Source organism: Saccostrea cucullata, unplaced genomic scaffold (assembly GCF_032062105.1).
Source record: "Saccostrea cucullata isolate Sc308-1 unplaced genomic scaffold, CSIRO_AGI_Scuc_v1 ctg326, whole genome shotgun sequence".
Taxonomy (NCBI): Eukaryota; Metazoa; Mollusca; class Bivalvia; order Ostreida; family Ostreidae; genus Saccostrea; species Saccostrea cuccullata.
This window is the reverse complement of record NW_026930161.1, coordinates 99,543-119,599: the sequence shown is the minus strand read 5'-3', so window position 1 is coordinate 119,599 and position 20,057 is coordinate 99,543. Positions and strand designations below refer to the sequence as shown.

General features: G+C 33.3%; 1 protein-coding gene across 2 annotated transcripts in view; it reads right to left on the bottom strand.

Moving 5' to 3' along the window:
• Window positions 1–442: 442 nt before the first annotated feature.
• LOC134283101 (rap guanine nucleotide exchange factor 4-like) overlaps window positions 443–20,057 on the bottom strand; it is a 66,386-nt gene continuing 46,771 nt past the window's right edge. For both annotated transcript variants that reach the window (XM_062765535.1, XM_062765536.1), the window contains exons 10-29: window positions 12,268–12,413; window positions 10,744–10,820; window positions 10,420–10,487; window positions 9,982–10,060; window positions 9,665–9,777; window positions 9,273–9,361; window positions 9,091–9,169; window positions 8,757–8,907; window positions 7,411–7,505; window positions 7,099–7,232; window positions 6,693–6,842; window positions 6,252–6,349; window positions 4,891–5,016; window positions 4,465–4,643; window positions 4,173–4,263; window positions 3,740–3,878; window positions 3,410–3,474; window positions 3,168–3,222; window positions 1,505–1,559; window positions 443–1,408 (exon numbers count right to left, since the gene is read on the bottom strand). In XM_062765535.1, the coding sequence (XP_062621519.1) occupies window positions 1,336–1,408; window positions 1,505–1,559; window positions 3,168–3,222; window positions 3,410–3,474; window positions 3,740–3,878; window positions 4,173–4,263; window positions 4,465–4,643; window positions 4,891–5,016; window positions 6,252–6,349; window positions 6,693–6,842; window positions 7,099–7,232; window positions 7,411–7,505; window positions 8,757–8,907; window positions 9,091–9,169; window positions 9,273–9,361; window positions 9,665–9,777; window positions 9,982–10,060; window positions 10,420–10,487; window positions 10,744–10,820; window positions 12,268–12,413 (2,062 nt within the window). In that variant the 3' untranslated portion in view covers window positions 443–1,335. The remainder of the gene's footprint in view (window positions 1,409–1,504; window positions 1,560–3,167; window positions 3,223–3,409; window positions 3,475–3,739; window positions 3,879–4,172; window positions 4,264–4,464; window positions 4,644–4,890; window positions 5,017–6,251; window positions 6,350–6,692; window positions 6,843–7,098; window positions 7,233–7,410; window positions 7,506–8,756; window positions 8,908–9,090; window positions 9,170–9,272; window positions 9,362–9,664; window positions 9,778–9,981; window positions 10,061–10,419; window positions 10,488–10,743; window positions 10,821–12,267; window positions 12,414–20,057) is intronic.

Genomic DNA, 20,057 nt, shown 5'->3' with positions numbered 1-20,057 from the left:
ATCATGTCTGGTAGAATGTATTCCGAAATTCATCAGCCATGCAAGTTAAGTTCCAACAGAGCATATAGATTTCTAGGTATGGACTTGGTTCTAAAACTTTTAAAAATTGCAGCACCAACACTAATGCCCTGTTCACAGGGAGAGTTTAATTCGAATTAAACGTAAATTACTGCGAATAAAATTTAAATTGCTTTCACACAGAGAATTTAATGCATATTAGTTTCATTCGAATTAATCTACTGCACATTAAATTACTTCACATTAGTCCCATGTGACACAAAGCCAAGCTAATTGGAATTTAATTTTGACGCATGCGCAAGGCCAGAATTAAGTCACAGGACACATGTTGGTGCATCGTTGGAAACCCACGGGTGATCTCGTCTTTACTTATCACCGGGTGATAAGTAAAGAAAAGACGAGATCACCCGTGGGTTTTCCAACGATGATGTTGGTGGTTAGATATAATAAGGTATTTGCGCTGTATTTGATTAAAAAATCAAGGCATAGTTATCTAGGATCCCCAGTTATATATATTTAACGAATTCCTTATATGGATTTTATGAATTACAGATATAGCGAAGTTATTTCATAGGTACCAGTAACTTCATTATAAACGAGTTTTACTGTATGCATAGAACAATCTAGAGAATTTCAAAAAACAGTGTCTCATTTTCATGTGTAACATTTATTGTAAACGTATTACATATGGCTTTGTATTCTATTTAGTGCCTTTCGCGGAAAGCATCATCCGCAAATCAAGTACAATGCTAAATGTTTTGGTTTCATATATTTATACAAAGCACATTCAGAAAGCACTAATTCAAATCTATGCTTACTTGTTTAAAAATCAATTCCCGCCAAATATCATACACGCCAAATAAAATACATTTACAGTATTATTGCTTATTTTGAAGACATGCAGGAATTTGTACATTCATTGAACCATGATTGGTGCTAATGGAAAAAATAAGCAAAATGAAACCCATGCAGCTTTAAGCCCATATAAACACCATAATAAACCTGTGTCAATACTGGAAGCTTCTCATTAACCTCTAAAAAATAATTTGATTTTCATGAGTAGAAAATAGATTTATTTGATTGTCAGGACACTTAATCAGTTATACATTCAATATGAAAAATATTTTTAAATATTTACATTTTTATAGCACTCTGGTTTGCACAACATTAGAAACCGGGTAAAAATAATACTTAAAGATCAAACTTGATTAACGCTTTATAATAATATGTGGATTTCACTTAAGTTGCTTTTCTTGAGTATGTATCATGAGATAGAATTGCACTTCAGTTTTGTTTTCTATTGTTGTGAGCATTCCTTCACGTTCGTCTAGGCTCCAGTTTATAAGAAAGTTGAGTTAAAACTCGTTGATTGTCTATAACTTGCAAATTTCTGAAAATATAAACACAAAACATATTAAATATCAAATAAATCTTTGTATTACTGTTCTATGGATCATGCTAAAATGACTTTGAATTAAACCCTGACCTGATGTAATCCTGAACCTCTGTGGACGACTTGGCTGTTGTAGGGGGCTCAAGATCTGAAATATCATTAAAAGTTAACTATAGCATAGCATTCTGTTTAGTGTCAGGTATGAATACATCATTAACAAAAATGTTACTTGTTTAGCAATTGGAAAAGTTTTCCCCACTTTTTCCTACACACTGTAGTATAAAATTCCATTTTAATACTGATACTAATGATAACACATCCTCTACTGAGACTCCCATATGCCAAAACTGAAAACTGTATAATTAAACTAGAACTGTCCAATCGGGACAAAATACCCCCCGCTGGGTTTTTCAGAAGTAAGTTTTTGCATAATAAAGATGATCACACAAATTAAAAAATTTTTCACATGACCTTGAACTTCCCCAAATGACCTTGACTTGACACACCCTATGCCTTTGAAAACTGATCAAACTGATATGGACCGGACACAAATTATGAAAAACCTTCCAGTGACCTTGAACTTCCCCACATGACCTTGGGTCAAGGTCATGACACACCCTCATCTTTTGTGTGAAATGAAAACCTACCAAGTTTATCCTTAAGAAAGATATGGATTTAAATTTTTCTACCAGTGACCTTGAACTTCTCCAAATGACCTTTTAACACACACCCTTGGGTCATGGGCAATCTTTATGTGAAATGAAAACCTACCAAGTTTATCAATAAGAAAGATATGGACCGGACACAAATTATGAAATTTTTCTTCCTGTGACCTTGAACTTCCCCAAATGACCTTGGGTCAAGGTCATGACACACCCTTGGGTCATGGGCAATCTTTGTGTGAAATTAGAACCTACCAAGTTTATCCATAAGAAAAATATGGACATATGAAATTTTTCTTCCAGTGACCTTGAACTTCCCCAAATGACCTTGGGTCAAGGTCATGACACACCCTGTTATGAGCAATCTTAGTGTGGAGTAAACTCAAAGTCCCTCTGTAAAAAATAATGAAGCCTTCTGGGCCAAACAAACTAGTAATACCTTTGCGGGGGGTAATAGTTCAAGTAAAACTCTTTTGCAAGCTAGCAAGGTCAAAGGTCAGGATTATTTGTGAGTGATACCCTTTTATTTATCTATCCACATACCAAATATTACAAGTCTTACATCTGTGGTCAAAGTGCAAGATTATGTGTTGGTCATGTTTGTAAAAAACATAGTCTTACATTGGACAATTTGTACACATGTCGAGCCTCATTTCAAAGGTAACAAAACAATAACAGAACAAAGCTGTGAAACTAGTAATCCTATTCTGTCAAAAGTCAAGTACTTATAAAAGGGTGATATCTCTAGGCCAGTAAGCATAAGTCTAAATTCAAGGTAAAAGTTTTATCCTATACAAAACTGCATAAGATCAAGAAGACTTTCAGTGTTAAACAATGTCTCCTGATAAATATTCACGTTATGGTAAATACACAAAGCCTACATTTTAACACTCCCCTTTGTAGTAATGTCCTTAAATTGTACATAATATAAAGGTAATTATTAGGTTCATCTGAAATTATCTAGTTTTCCTTTGGGTAAGTGTCCTATATATATTAAATCTTAATGGAGGTCGTTTTGACAAAAATTGAGCTAGCTGTTCAGATTCCTCCCAATTTAATTTGTTCATATATGTCAAACAGAGTAAATAACATACCTAATCTTCGACTTCGACAAATACGTACATTCCTCATTGTTTGAGCTATCATGTGCTGAAAGTAAAAATGACAAAGCTTTAGTAAATATAAACTATTGAATTCAATAGAATCTTCTGTTGACAATCTAAAGAATAATTTAATTGATAATTAATACAAGGAATGAATTCAATCTTGAAGTATGCAACTTTGAGCTTTTCAGGGATAGTGTTTCTTGAAAGACTGAAAAAATATTTTTTGCTACCATTTTCTCAAAATTGACCAATCCATCAAAATAGGTTTTGTTGCCATCATGGGTAAATGTCAAATCTACAATGGAAACATTTTAACTAAGTTTTTATAAGACTAGTCAAGAGAAATGACGTGTCAGTACCTTACTATGTGAATTCTCAGTAACATGATAATCATGTCAAAAACACAAAAAATGAATTGTTGTATGAAAAGATTTAATTTTCAAACTTCATCTAGACTTTTTGAATTAAATTATAAATCTAAGAGTTATCTTTCCTGGCTGAGGATCTGAGTACAATAATATATTATTTTGCTTTTGAACACTTTCAGTAAAATGTGAAACCTTTCATTAGTAATGGCATGAATGGAATGATGGGTGGGGTAAGCTTGGAGACAGACAGTCTATATACACGGTGATTTCTGGAGGGGTCCATCAAGGTCTCAAAGTCAGCAAACATCTTCTTAAACTTCCCTGGCAGTTTCTGAAATGTTATTATAAAAATAGAATTTAATTAACTTCTCTCTTCAAGTAAGAAAAATTGCAAAAGATATGAGCTAAAATTCACTGTAGTTACAAGAGTTGCTTGAGTATACCATTTCTATTTTTATTGTAATTAATTTCGAAAACTGATGTATCCCATTTTTTTCAGATTTAGTTAAGATTTTTTACCACATATTTTGAAAGTTCTATAGATTTTGTTATGCAATTATTTTGATGTTTATCAGTGATTTAATAGACAATTAATTTTACTTGCACACAACTTAAAAAGAGTTACCTCCCATGTCTGTGACAGCCTGCTAACAGCAATATTACTAAGTCCCATTACTATGGCAAAGAATGAATGTAAGTTCTGGAATTCTTTACAGCTGAAACAGAGAAGCATATATATCCACCTATACAGGTATTGTCATTATATATTTACAGATATGTACTTCATTACTTTTTTGAAATATGAAAACAGCTGAAATTAATCTCTGCTGTTTGAAAATTATCTTTTGAATTAAACCAAGAATTCTTTCATTGAAATCGGTTTGTATTCAAAAAGTTGTAAATAGACAAAAACATACTGTGCTGCAACTTTGATAAATTTGCGCAGAAGCTGGACTCGTTTTCCCACATTTTGAGCGAGAACCATTTCTGTTACTACCCAGTATTGCACTTCATTGAATCGACGTAAAAACAGATCTAAATTTGCCGTAATTTTGTTAAAGTTGGATCTTCCTAATACTTGATATATTAATTCATACTGAAAATAACAAAAAAGTTTTGTCACAACCTTAAAAAAACTTAAACATGTACTAAAGCATTGGTAATCAAAGATGACAAAGCTAAATTTGACAAAAGTTATCTATAGATAAGACTGAATCAAATGGTCTGGTAATGTTCATCTCTATTATAAACATCTACATGAGTTTGGTCCAGGTAGAATCTACAGCTACTTGAAAAAGGAACTACTCCAGAAAATTAAACTGTACAATGTTTGAGATTCTTACTTCTTGTACACATATAAACAGTTGCCAGTCATGTAATGTCATGTGATATGCTATTTCCTTTGTGCTGAGAAGTTCCAGGGTGTTGGCAGTGCCTATGGATGGTCCTTCCTGTTCAGGGTGGGGAGTCTGTAACAAAGGAAGATAACTCTCATATCAATATTAATCAATAATCTGTATTTATAGTCTCTGACAATGGTCAAGTTCTTTTTCCATTTATCCACAGTGGTTCAAATCACTGCAGTGTTACAACGCACTTTGAAAAATTACGCACTTTGAAAAAATAAAATTTCTTTTCAAAGTGCGTTAAGATCGACCATATTAACGCACTTTGAAAAAAAAAGGGGTATGGCTTGGCCAATATTCTTGCAATTCTTAGGTACATGTATGATAAATAATTGAACCTGTTTGATAACTCTTCAGTGATGAAGTCACTTAAGGATATGAAAGTGAGAGATTTTGATATTTTCATACTTTAAAATTCTTTCTTTCTTAAATATTTTACTGTGCTTAATTTTTTTCAGTTTGCATGCATTTTATGTGAACTAAAACTTATTGAAAGTTTTAAACGTCATACCAGTTATGTAAATACATATACATGTATTTGGGTGTAGCATAGGCATCAGTACCAGGAGGGGGGCTTAGGCACACAGATGTTTTGCAAAGATATACATAATATATAGGCATTGAAAATAGGAACTTACCTTGGGGGATGGAGTCCACTTTCAATTTGCTACAGACGGCAATGTACAATGTATAAGAAAAAAAAAGAGTTGGGCTGATAGACCTTCTACTTGTCTTCTCCTTGTTCTCAATGTGAGTATATGTACACAAAAAGTTTTTCACAGATATAATTATTACAAATTGATTCTCTTAATTACTAAAATTTAAGTCTAGAATATTTTATACATATTTTTTCAAAGTGCATTAAATGTCCCCATGGTAAAAAATGTTTATGTACACTCTTTACGCACTTTGAAAAAAATTTTCAAAGTGCGTTGAGTGTGTCCCAAATTTAACGCACTTTGAAAAATTTTTCCAAAGTGCGTTGATTTTGTCCCAATTTTAACGCACTTTGAAATTTTTTTTTCAAAGTGCGTTGCCACACTGCAGCCCTTTATGGATATAGCCTAAGAATAAGTACATACTTCTGGATGGAGCTAGGAGTGTTCCTTAAACTTGTTTTACCTTGATCGAAAAAATAACTTTGAAATTATACATTACTGAAAAATTAATTATACTATAGAATCTTCCAAAATAATTATTTTCATTTATATTTTTGTTAATATCTAACAGTATTGAGCTTGTATTTGACAGTAAGCATAATAAACAATTAAAAATTCTATGTACATCAATGTACTTACTAAAGCATCCAGGTGTTTTCTTGGAGAGATGAATAAGAGACCATTTAGACTCAGACCTGTTGTAACACAGAGGTCTTCTTCTTTATAGACAACCCTATCTACAAATACATAAAAAGATACACACACTTAAATCTCTGCAATAAAGTATGTATTACTTGTACTAAGGATCAGTATTGGAATCCTAACTCAGTACTAAAACTATTACTCAAGTGCAGTAACTAGATTATCAGTATCTTGAATATTATAGATCTGTTGCAGTGAGTTTGAGCCAGTTTTTCTTAAAGGTATTTTAACCTTAATATCATGAAATCCTAGATGTCTCAAACTTATACTTAAGTCCTTTTGCATTTCAGATAATAAGGTGTGACTGTATATTTAAAAATCATTCATTTCACTAACACCCTCTTTACCCAGTTTTAGTTTGTAATATAAATTTGTTACCTCCCGAGGACTTTATCTCGCAAAGAACTAGGTCATCTGAGCCCAGTCCGAGTTTTTCCCGAGCGTGCTCTATCAGTGTGTACACGGAGGAGTTCATTGGTAGACGTAGCGTGCTGTATGTGTGGTCAGCACAATAGATCTTGACTATATCTACGAATAAATAACCCAGTACATATAACATATATAAAGCTGGACAATTTAAAACACTACCAGAAAAAAGCTCAAACATAAATTTATCAAGTTTGTATGCATTGAATCTGTTGTGTATAAATCGTTATCCTTGAATCAAACCTTAATAAAACTGCACTGCAATTAAATTTATAGAAACTGTATAAAACAGTTATCCTATCAAATATACAGGATCTCATACTACTGTTTCATTTTAAAATATGCAACATCCACTAACTTTCATCTGTGGCCTTGATTGGTTCTTTCTTGTTGATGCTGTCTATATATAATTCATTGGCCATCTTCTTTGTTAGCATTACACTGGGAGAAATTCTTCGTTTGCCTACTTCAGGCTTTTCTATATACTGATAACTGAAAAAATAAAATGAGACACCGATAAAAGAAGTAATGAATAAGTAAAAGCAACAATATGGATTTTAATCTTGTAATGATATTTAGCATAACAAAGAATGTAAGAAGCAGAAATGATTTCCAGTCCATTACTCTGTTGCGTATCTTATAGATATCAATCTGTGATAGGGACACTTACCCCTTCATACATGTCATCATGCTCTCCAATACTGTTAGTTCTGAAGCCAGGGATGGAAAACAAGCACAGTCTTCATCCACATAACTGTGTAATTCCTACAAAAGACCAACAGAATAAATAAAATGGAAGGAAACTCACATTTTTCGTCAAAAGGCACAATAAACAACAAAGATATTAAATTCTTAAAGAACTTGAAGAAACCATTACCGGGTATATAAAATCAAATGTGAAAGATTATTAGGATTTCTTCTTTGAACAGTAAATCTAACTGTGCTATGTCATATTTACTCCATACATAAAGGAATATTAGGCAGGGTAATTTCACTATACAAATCCATCTCTGTTATAAAGTGGTTTCTGACCATTTTTTCAAGCCCATCAACAATAACAGGTCTACACTTACTGACAGAAGTCCTACCTGTAGAAAGGCCTGATCCTGCTCTAGTCACTGATTCAATGATGACAGATCTACTCTCAGAAGTCCTACCTGATCCTGCTTTTATCACTGATTCAATGATGACAGACCTACTCTCAGAAGTCCTACCTGATCCTGCTTTTATCACTGATTCAATGATGACAGACCTACTCTCAGAAGTCCTACCTGATCCTGCTCTAATCACTGATTCAATGATGACAGACATACTCACAGAAGTCCTACATGATCCTGCTCTAATCACTGATTCAATGATGACAGACCTACTCTCAGAAGTCCTACCTGATCCTGCTCTAATCACTGATTCAATGATGACGGACCTACTCTCAGAAGTCCTACCTGATCCTGCTCTAATCACTGATTCAATGATGACAGATCTACTCTCAGAAGTCCTACCTGATCCTGCTTTTATCACTGATTCAATGATGACAGACCTACTCTCAGAAGTCCTACCTGATCCTGCTTTTATCACTGATTCAATGATGACAGACCTACTCTCAGAAGTCCTACCTGATCCTGCTTTTATCACTGATTCAATGATGACAGACCTACTCTCAGAAGTCCTACCTGATCCTGCTCTAATCACTGATTCAATGATGACAGACCTACTCTCAGAAGTCCTACCTGATCCTGCTCTAATCACTGATTCAATGATGACAGACCTACTCTCAGAAGTCCTACCTGATCCTGCTCTAATCACTGATTCAATGATGACAGTTCTACTCTCAGAAGTCCTACCTGATCCTGCTCTAATCACTGAATCAATGATTCAATGATAACAGACCTACTCTAAGAAGTCCTACCTGATCCTGCTTTTATCACTGATTCAATGATGACAGAGCTACTCTCAGAAGTCCTACCTGATCCTGCTTTTATCATTTAATGATGAAAGACCTACTGACAGAAGTCCTACCTGTAGGAAGGCCTGGATCTGCTCATCTTCATTAAAAATGTCCTTGGCCAGATTGTGCCACTCGTGTACAAATTGTATGACACTCCTTTTCTGGGTCACCCCATAGTCCCCTGCATCTTGTTCTTCTGTCTTTAGAGACTTGGCATCATAACTTGATTACAATGTAAGGGAAAACTAATGTATGGGGAATGTATACTTGTATGTTTTTTTGTAATTTAAAACATGGTGGGTGGGAAAATAAAGTTCTTGAAACCATACATCAAACTGAAATTTAGAAAACCTTTTACTTAGAGCATATCCACAATAATTTCTGACAGAATAATAAAAAGGATACTATGAAAGCAATGCTGGACACAGTTTTTCTGTTGGCATGAATATCACATGTGTTAAAAGAAAGTCCTCCAGGAAGCTGTCTGAAAATTCATGAAATTCATTAAATACACTTAACAAACAGTTAATTACAATGAAATTTAAGGTATCAGTCTGTAGCTTAAACCAATCATTACAGAGCCTGACCTGTGGTTTCCTCAGACTTTGTGTTGTCCAGTCTGGTTTCCAGTAGGTGTTCCAGCATCTTCTCTGGAGTACCTGCCATAACTGAATACCTGAAATAAACCATATTAGTCAAATGACTTCTCTTTGTGTGATTCAGAGATGGCATAAGGTTATATCAGTATTTGTTCTGGAGTACAATTGGTAAAGAGCACTAGTCTTGTGTGCCAAATTAATAATTCTCTTTGAAATTGGCCCTGGGTTCAAAAAGTCACATTTTTCAATATAAAGTTAATAAAAAAGTTATATAATACTTTTGCTACAGGGGAAACCAAAAACATCCCAGGTCATGGAGGAATGTCCAAGGGCACATTACTAAGTGAAACAGCATAATGATATAAACCTTTGTTTCTTACTTGTAGTGTGATTGCATAGTTCCATCTGCTGCTTGTGATTTTGTAGGAATCTTTTCAAGAACCAAGACATCTTGGCCATGTTCCTTTAATCTCACAGTATTTGCCTCTACATCCTGAAAGAATATTTAAGATACCAACTTTCTATCAAAATTAGGTTTGCCAGAATATTTGTTTCCAAATCAAATACATTTCATTCTATTTTCATTTATACTACAGACTGTACCCAATATCTGTATCTTTTTTCATTATTTTCTACTTGACTTCTAAATTTGAATAACTTTTCTACAATGTTTTTATCTGTTTGAACATCATTTTACCCTTAATATCCTGTTAAAATCCTCTTTATCCACTCTGAGAAAATGACAGTTGTCTTCTCTCAACACAATGGTGGCTGCCCTGTAAGGTAGAGAGAGATGCTGGTACACGTAATATGACAGATTCAAGGATAATTCAAATCACCTGCTTTTATTATATTCTTTTTTAGATCTACTGTTTCACAGTTTAAAAGATGTTTGCAATGATGCTATACAATTTTCGAAATAAAATTATGACAGGTATTTATAAAACATGTGAGGTTATAATGACAAAGTAGCGTAAGTAAACACTAAAGTAGCATAAGTAAACACTAAAGTAGAGTAAGTAAACACTAAAGTAGCGTAAGTAAACACTAAAGTAGAGTAAGTAAACACTAAAGTAGAGTAAGTAAACACTAAAGTAGAGTAAGTAAACACTTAAGTAGAGTAAGTAAACACTACCTAGGAGCATCATTCAGTAAAGCCAGCTTCCCAAAATCATCGCCTTCATGGAGGGTACAAACAGCTCCCTAAAATATAACATAAAAATTAATGTCTTCAAGTTCAAGCTATCCTCTGTGTGAACTAATGAAATGCTTAATAATAGTCTTATCACAGGCATGAACACTTAATACTAGGACGAGAAAGTTTTTTGATATATTGTGACTTTCTGCAAAAGATTCTGCATTGATATTTTTTTTTTATTTTGCAAGAATTTAATACATTGCTGTCACTTTTAGAGTTACTTTTCTTGATTTAAACTTACAGTGATGAATCAATACAGACCTTGCCATATATAACAACATTGACCGAGCCCTTCAGAATGATGTACCAAGATTTTCCTTCATCTCCCTGGTTAAACACTGAAAGTTCAAATGAAAAAATTATTGACAGCTGTAAAGAGCACCAAACTGATTTCACTCTGTTAGTAGATGTTACTACTCATAAATATTTTGATACATACATCTATCAAATAAGAGAAATCAATAACCTGATAGATGTATAAGAAAGAGAAAAAATCTTAGCATTCAGATCTTTGTGTCTACTAAAAAAAGTTTTGTTTGCAATTTTTAAATAAGAAATATCTTCATTATACACATAAATATCCATTGATGAAGCTTTGGAAAACAAAAATAAACTAGATAAACTAGATGGTAGCCATCTTAAAGGGCTCCACTTTTAGCAATGAACACGAAAATGTAAGGAAGCTGAAAAGGGTTTGACCTTGAACCTTGACCTACAATCTTCATTTAAGGTCACTCAGCACATCCATTGACCAATGGCATACTGTGCGTGAAGTTATAATGAACCACATTGGATCAAAGGGAAAAAAGATATGCTCCAGACAAAAATTTTTCATATAATTCTGCTATAATATAACATATGACCTAGAAACTTGGGTCAAGGTCACAGCACACCCTTTACCAATAGACATACTGAGTGCAGTATCAGCCACATTGGACTAAGGAGGAGAAGATATGCTATCACTCTGTTACACACCTTTGACCTAGAAACATGGTTCAAGGTAACTGCATACACCCCTTTACCCAACGACACTCTATCAGTGAAGCGTGAGCCACATTGGGTCAAGGAGAGAAAAGATATGCTCCAGATAAGAATTTGAACAGAGAGGCTATTTTTTACCTTAACTCTTGACCTAGATTTTTGTTCAAGGTCATGGCATATCCATTGACCAGTGGCACTCTGTGAGTAAAGTATGAGCCACATTGGACTAAGGGAAGAGAAAATATTCTCCAGACAAGGATTTTCCTTAACCTTTGACCTAGAAACATGGTTCAAGGTTACAGCATACATCTTTTACCCAAAGACACTCTGTGGGTGAAGTATGAGCCAGATTGGGCCAAGGAGAGAAAAAAAATATGCTCAAGACAAGAATATGAACAGAGAGGCTGTTTTTTACCTTCACCCTTTACCTAAATTTTTGTTCAAGCACTGCATACCCATTGACCAGTGGCACTCTGTGAGAGATGTATGAGCCACATTGGACAAAGTGAAGAGGAGACATGCTCCTGAAAAGGATTTTTCATATAATTCTGCTATGTCCTTAACCTTTGACCTAGAAACATGGTTCACGATCACTACACAACCTTTACCCAAAGACACTCTGTGGGTGAGGTCTGAGCCAGATTGGGCCAAGGAGAGAAAAGATTTGCTCTGTACAAGAGAGCTAGGACAGACAGGCAGACAGTCTGATCACTCTAGGGCACCCAGAGAGCTGGGAATTAAGTTTAATATTTTTCCATTTTTTACTTGACAATCATTTTTTTTTAACCAACTGTAAATACATACACACAGTTCCTGCCTTGGCGTGGGACTCGAAGACAAGTACACTCGCTAGCTCCCGCTTGACACTTGTGGAGAGATGAGACAAGGCCTTAATGTGAAGTAACTCCTCATAGATGATCTCCAAGTCATCCAGCGTCCTGTCATGTGGTCTAAACAAAAAATAAAAAGTTATACTGAATGGATTTGTACAAAATTAATTATTCATTGTTTTCTAAGCCACAGTTACTTTTTGTGTGTTTGATAAATCCTTAGTTTAGGCCCAATGTGTTGAAGTAAATGGTATTTTTATTCAGAAATATTTCAATTTTTTGGTTACTATAGTCGAAGGCTGCATAAAATTTTTTATGTGAATGATTAAATCTAACTATGAAAGCAGGGACCTGTATACGTTATAAGTATATAGGTCCCTGATTAAATGTAGCATATATATTTATATTGCTGATCTAGAATAGAAAATATCCAAGTGTGAAATGAATTATTTTAAAATAAATAAGCTAGCTAAGCATTTAATGAAAATTTAAGGAAATTGAACTTGAAAAGGTTGAGCTTGGTAGGACATTCACCAAATGAATATATATTAAGAGACTTTAATTTTCAAAGCACAAACAACTTTAAAAACTAGAAAGAATTAAAGAGTATGAGAGGGGATGTAAATAAACCAGAAGTCTCTGTTGAGACTGTAGCTCTACTGATTTATACTTAAAACAAAGGAAGAGAAACGTAGCAGTTGGGACTTGAGACTTTAAATCAGCAATAAATAGAAAAATGATCCTTGCCACTCATCAAAATAAAAATCAATGCACAGAATTATGTATCTTAGTATAGTCTACTTGTGTGCCAAGTTATACTGAAATCGGACCAAAACTGCAGGAGGAGTAGAATTTGAAAGAATTTCACAGAAATTTCTATTTTTAGTAACCATGGTAACACCGTTCATTGAAATCAAAAACCCCGATGCACAGAATTATGTATCTTAGTGTAGTCTACCTGTTTTCCAAGTTATATCAAAATTAGGAGGAGTAGCATTTTTTTTTAAAATTTCACAGAAATTTCTATTTTTAGTAACCACGGCAACACCGTTCATTCAAAAACCGATGCACAGAATTTTGTATCTTAGTGTAGTCTACTTGTGTGCCAAGTTATATTGAAGTCAGACCAAAACTGTAGGAGGAGTAGCATTTTGAAAGAATTTCACAGAAATTTCTATTTTTAGTAACCACGGCAACACCGTTCATCGAAATCAAAAACCGATGCACAGAATTTTGTATCTTAGTGTAGTCTACTTGTGTGCCAAGTTATATTGAAAGCAAAACTGTAGGAGGAGTAGCATTTTGAAAAATTGTTTACAGACAGACAGACGGACGGACGACGGACGCATTACTATCGCATAAGCTCTTCTGGTCTCTGACCAGTAGAGCTAAAAATAAAATCCCAATGGCTATTAAACCACAGTGAGAATAATATAACTGCAGTAATAAGCATCTGTAGAAACACCATTTTCAAATCTTATATAAAAGTTATACATTCAGAATGAGAGCATATAGTATTGGATGGTCCATGCAGAAATTCTAAATTCTATTCCCCAAATAAAATCCAATTTCTCATTTTTGCACCACTCAATTGTATCTTTATATACAACAAACACACTTTGTTTAAAAAAATATTGCAATATATGCATAAATTGTATGCTTATATTTTATATATACAGATATTTCAGTATGTACCAGAAACCTGTCGTATGACAGCTGTGTGCACAATATCACATAAGAGATTAAACCTGCCATCACCAGCAGTACATTACGTGATATGATCTCATCCCCATAGACAGATCAGTCGATAAATCAGTCATCTACACCACTCTTACATTAACCTTTATATGTAAGTTGTTATTCCTTTCTTCATATGTATCTCTCTCTCTAATGAGATATTAAGCCCAATGGCATCTTCACAAACATATAAACAACAGGCCCAAGGGCAATGCAGCTCATCTTCCACTAAATGCTAGTGAGGGCTATTTTTGCTCATCATTTGGATTCACACTTGAGAATGGACCTCCACTTAAAAATAATCTATTAATGTTTAATCCAGGAATTCAAGACTTACAGTTAACTGAGAAAAAAAACCTGCTCTAAAAAGGAAGAAGCTGAAGTCAATAAGAGGGATATATCATAGGATTAACAAGAAAATTCAAAGAATTGTTGTCCCCAAATTTCTGTGTCTTATTGGATGGGATGCCATTACATGTATTTATGTATATTGTATCAAATATGTATGCCTGATCATTTGTCATACAAAAGTAATCACCAAAATTTAAAATTTTTGAAAATTAGGTCAAACATGAAGGTCAAGGTAAATTTTTTTAGCTTGCTTGAAAACATCTTGTTACAGGCAAAGTTCACATCACATATGACAGCCATATCTCTTCTCTATCAAAAGTTATAAGGAAAGATAACATTTTAGAAAAGTAGATCAAACTTCAAGGTCAAAGTCACAGGGTTAAAATTCATACATGTAGTGTATTTAAAAAGACCTTGTCACCGGGAATGCACATGTGTAGTTTGAAAGCCCTACCTCTTCTCTTTCAAAAGTTACAACCAATTAAGAGTAATGTTTAAATTTTTGAAAAGTTGGTAAATCTTGAAGGTCAAAGTCACAGGGTAAAAAATCATAGTTTGTTTGAAAAGGTCTTGTCAGAGGTTAGGTACATGTGAAATATAAAAGTCATTCAAAAGATATGACCAAGGTTAAAGATTTTTGTGACAGAGGGACAGAGACTGACAGGTGAATGAGATTTAATGTATCCTCGCTTTCGCAAAACCGGGGAACAAAAATATGAGTATAGATTGCCTAATTTAAATTTTCTACTGGTTAGTGCTTTAAAAAATCTGAAACCCATAGTACTTCATCATAATGATTACTTTCTTGTTAAATCAAGAAAACAACCTGCAGAACCAATAAAGATCAATTTACCCTGAAGTAGAAACTATTACGCGACATCATAAATTGAATGCAAAAGCCCAAAGAATATTGTACTGAATAACTTTTAAAATCATTGCCTTTCTCTTGCATAAAAACTGAGCTCCTTTCTTTGTTGTTTTGAAGATGTTTGAAAGTGTAATCTTCATAACGACCATCAAATAAGGCATCTCGCAATTAACCAGTTTTAAAGAATGGAAGTAAATTCACGTAGGTGGGAGAATTGTACATAACAACAGATGAACATCTTTGTGCTCCTTGGAACATCTCTACTTTCCTTTTAATGATTTAAGAGAAAATTACATAAAACATGACTTCAAGAATCTGTCACTTGCACCAAGACAATATTTTTGCCTTCATGTCAAAGACTACAATTTTTCTTCATTATCACTAACCTTCTGTAATTCCATCTTTTCACTATATAACCCAATACTCAAGCTGCCCTATTTATAAAGCCATTTAATTGAAAATCATCAGCCTAAACTGTAAAAGTATAATTGACCTTTTCTACCAGTCATATTTCACTTGTGCTAAAATTTATATTCTGGTAGAAATTTCTGACCTACATTGTAAATAATGCATGTGGTAAAACACAGAGTATATACATGGATATGTCTTAGGCCATAGTTTGACACAGTTGATGGATCTCAATGGGCCAGCTGCTTTATCATGTAAAAAGATGTATCTAAAATGACTGTATTTTTTTTTTAAAAAAGGAGATGGGTGAACATGACGAGAGATAAGCCCATAGCACGACAAACATGAAGGTGACAAATTAAATCTTAATTATATCAAAATTTTCCTTAATATTTCATCTAACATTAAAGTATACTTTATGTAAAGTCTCTACAACTTGCACAAATCTCATGAAAATTGAAGTTATTTGCCTGTGAAATATTATAAACACACGAAAGAGGAAAAACAAGTAATTTTTTCACACTATAACACTATTTTTCGTTATGAGTGGGTCTTCTCTCCATTTTTTTGAAAGGTAATCCTCAAAGTTTGCATAAAAACATACATATTTGGTTTCCAAAATTATGTAGCAATGACCCACTGTACCTTAAAAATTTAAGTTTATGACATAACTTTCGTATCTTTTCGAGAAAAACTTGAAGTCCCTTAAGTCAATGGTCATATCACAAACATGATTTAAATGCCACACTTCATCAGGACTTGTGTATTGTAGTGGTTAGCGTGCTAGTCTCAATAAAGAATGCAACTCAGGATTTTTATTGCCAGGGTTCGAACCCAGTGGATACCACATTATTTTTCTTTATAAAAGAATAAATTTTAGCGAAAAATTTTCCTCAAAACTTTTATTTTATCATGATTTTACAAAAATCAATGATGAGAACTTTACTCTAAATACTAAAATCACAATTTGAATATGATTTTTATATATCTGAAGCTTGTGGGTTTTTTGCACGCTAAGTTCACCCATCTCCTTTAAAATGTTAAATACAGAACTACATTTCATGTTCGGTATTCTCAAAATTTTACACAATCCATGGTGTTTGATTTATTTAGCCTTTATTAAACAGTTCTAAAATTTCACTTCTATGAATCTGCAAGTTAACATAGGTAGTCAAAGATTATGAAACTCTTCTTGACAAATGTTATCAATAAGTAAAAGCATATCTCAGACCATTTTTTTTTCAAGCTAGTGTGCATATTGAGATCAATATCTATGCAAGTTTGATTTAAATAGGACATCTAGTTACTTTGGAATGGCAAGTTTGATTTAAATAGGACATCTAGTTACTTTGGAATGGACTTTTAACCTAGTAATTCATCTGGAAAATGTAGGTCAGATCCAGCATCTTAAAAAAGTCTGGTTTTGTATCACCCATGCAATGCAGCTACTCCAACAACAATACCCTAATCTGTCATTTGGAAAATGTAGTCAGATCCAGCATCTGATGCATATCTTGTAATGTTCATCCTTTTATCCTTAAATGCATCATCCATGCAAATTTGGTCCAGGTAGCTTTTAATCTTAGTTACTTGGGAATGGATTTGCTCGAAAAAACTAATATAACCTTTTAGCTCATCTGGAAAATGTCTAGGTCAGATCCAGCATCTGGGGCATAATGATAGGGTCCATCCCTCACAAGTTTGGTAAAGGTAGGACTTATAGTTACTTGGGGATGGAATTAATCCTAAAGCATTTTAAATTGGGATGCAGATGGTAATGGCAACACCAGAGGTATAGCATATGCTCATCTCGAGATGGAGCTAAAATAAAAAAGGGAAATGAACTATGATAAACATTATTGGTTATAACAAAATCATTTGGATTTCAAAAGACATGAGAATTATTTTTTAAAGAATATATTTTAAAACTTTTTTGAATACACTTTACAGTCAAAGCCATAATTTAAGTATTTTTTTTCGTTCATAATCTAGAAAAGCATGCTTAATACATTGAAAAAGCTGAACATTAACTTAATGTTCCTTCCATTAAAGGTTATGTCTGTTGTCCAGTCACTTGAGATAATCAGGGGAATTGGCATATCAATCTATCAATTAGCCATTAAATGAAGACCTTTCCATATCTGGTCCCCTGCCAGATAGACATGAGAACCAGACCACATGTTCTCAGGAATCCAGGAGCCTGCAATTTGAGTGCTTATTTCTTTGATGGACATAATGAGACTAAAAAATGAACCTTATAGTATTGTCTTAGATGTAACTATCCCAGGCTTCTGATCTACTTATTTTCAAGAGTCTGAGTGGATCAGAACTAATGCAATAAAGTCTAAAAAAGAATAAATGTTCCATTTGACTTTTTGCAAATGATGTCAAAATATTGACAATAGAATTTGTAAAATGGTGATTTTGAATTTCTGTAGAAAGACCTGTAACATTAACCAATTTGTCGCTATCCTGCAGCAGTTTAAAATCTTATTATACAAAAAACATGCTCCTGATATCTTGAGATTAACATATGTTAAGAAGTTAGGAATTGATCTAATGTTTTAGATGTCAAATTTTCTTTATCTAAGATGAAGGTTAAATTGTACATGTTATACACGTTATACACAATGTAACACTACAATGCACAAGTTAAGTCTATAAGCTTAAAACTACATGTACATGTATAACTTTAGTACATTAATCATTTAGTTTAGAATTTTTATTCCTGAGTTCTCATTTAACTTTAACATTACCCCAAAGTGACATTACCATTGAAGCAGTAATTAAGTCAAAATATATATATGGTATAAGATTAGTTCAATGAAAAAGATTTTTCTCTCATTCTACAGTAAAACAAAAGTTCTCTCCTTTTTTTTTCTTGTTTTGATGTTCCTTAAATGGTAAAACTGTGCTATTTATTGAAATTTCACCAGATTTTTATCTTTATGGAGGTTCATTTTCAGCACTATAATTAACCGCAGTGCTGAAAACCTTTAACTTCCTAGTTCCAGTGAGAGATAGTGCTTTATGTGGCAATTAAGTCATTTAGGCTGAAAAGGGAAAGAGAAAGAAAAAGGAAAGAGAAAAAAAGCATTCTATTGAGTAAAAACATATTTCATAATTTAGATAATATACCATTTCAGAGGACTGGACATTATCTATGCATGTTGTAATTGTTATGTATTTTTTATAGAGGGCCTCAAGGAAGAATAGTGCTCGCACTAATTGAGTCACCCTTTTTAAATAAAGTATTATTATTATTATTATATTATTATTTTTAACATTGATCATCAAATTTTCTACATACTAGCTCAGTTGAGAAGTCAGCCAGTGAACTAAAGGTCCTCAATCTTGTAAATGTTAGGCTTTAACTATGGAATACATGTATATAGATGATATTTTTCTCCCTTAATAATTTGACTCACGTTTTGAAAAAAAAAATTAAGGCCATTGAAAACTCACAGGGACAATGGATTAAACTTGCAAAACAACTGGCACTTGTAAATATGACTTAATAATTGCAAGAACAGAAGCTATGTATGTCATGTACTTTGGTATTTCAATGCATACATTAAGATTCATGATCTATCATTAATTTACATGCTGAGTGTTGTTTTCCATACAAATTGTTAGGCCATAATTTTCACACTGATTTGTATACAGATTTTCTGTTGACCTGATCATGACAAAAAGCAGACAAGGCCAGGGACTGCTTACTCCTCCATGGCACCAGATCCCATCTCTGATGTTTCTACTCTCAATTTGTATTGTTCAAACAGACTTTTAAGCTTAATAATGTTTATGTTTCATTCAGAAATGATTCAGACAGGTATCTCTACTCTTTAATGGCCTTGACCTTACTACTTGAGGGCCACATAAAAAGATTTTACTACTTTTGTATACTGATATCAAGAGAGACTGACTGGTGTCACTGCAGGGTATATTTAGAGGAAACTGAATGAAAACAAGAATTATTGCCCTTTGCAATAACTTGAAATATAAAAAAAAAAAACCATAATCTCTTAGATGCAAACATGAAAGAAATGACGGGCAAAAATTATAATCAATTGATTACACATTCATAACTGTGCAGATTAATTTTGGTATTTGACTCAGATGTACCCAATCCTTCACAATAGATACTGTTTCTGCCTGATCTCAAAGTCAAACCCTTAATAGTCCTTTTTGTGAACTAACGATTTTACCTTTAATTCCAAATGACTTTTTCATGTATTCCAATTCAATTAGGATAATTACACTCTGACTGACCATTTCCTCATAAGTCAATAATTCAACAGAATATTAATGTAGACCTTTTCATAAGGGTTAATAACTTTCAGACTAATTGAACAGTATTGAACATTTTGTAATGCCATGCTCTGGCAGCTATACCATTG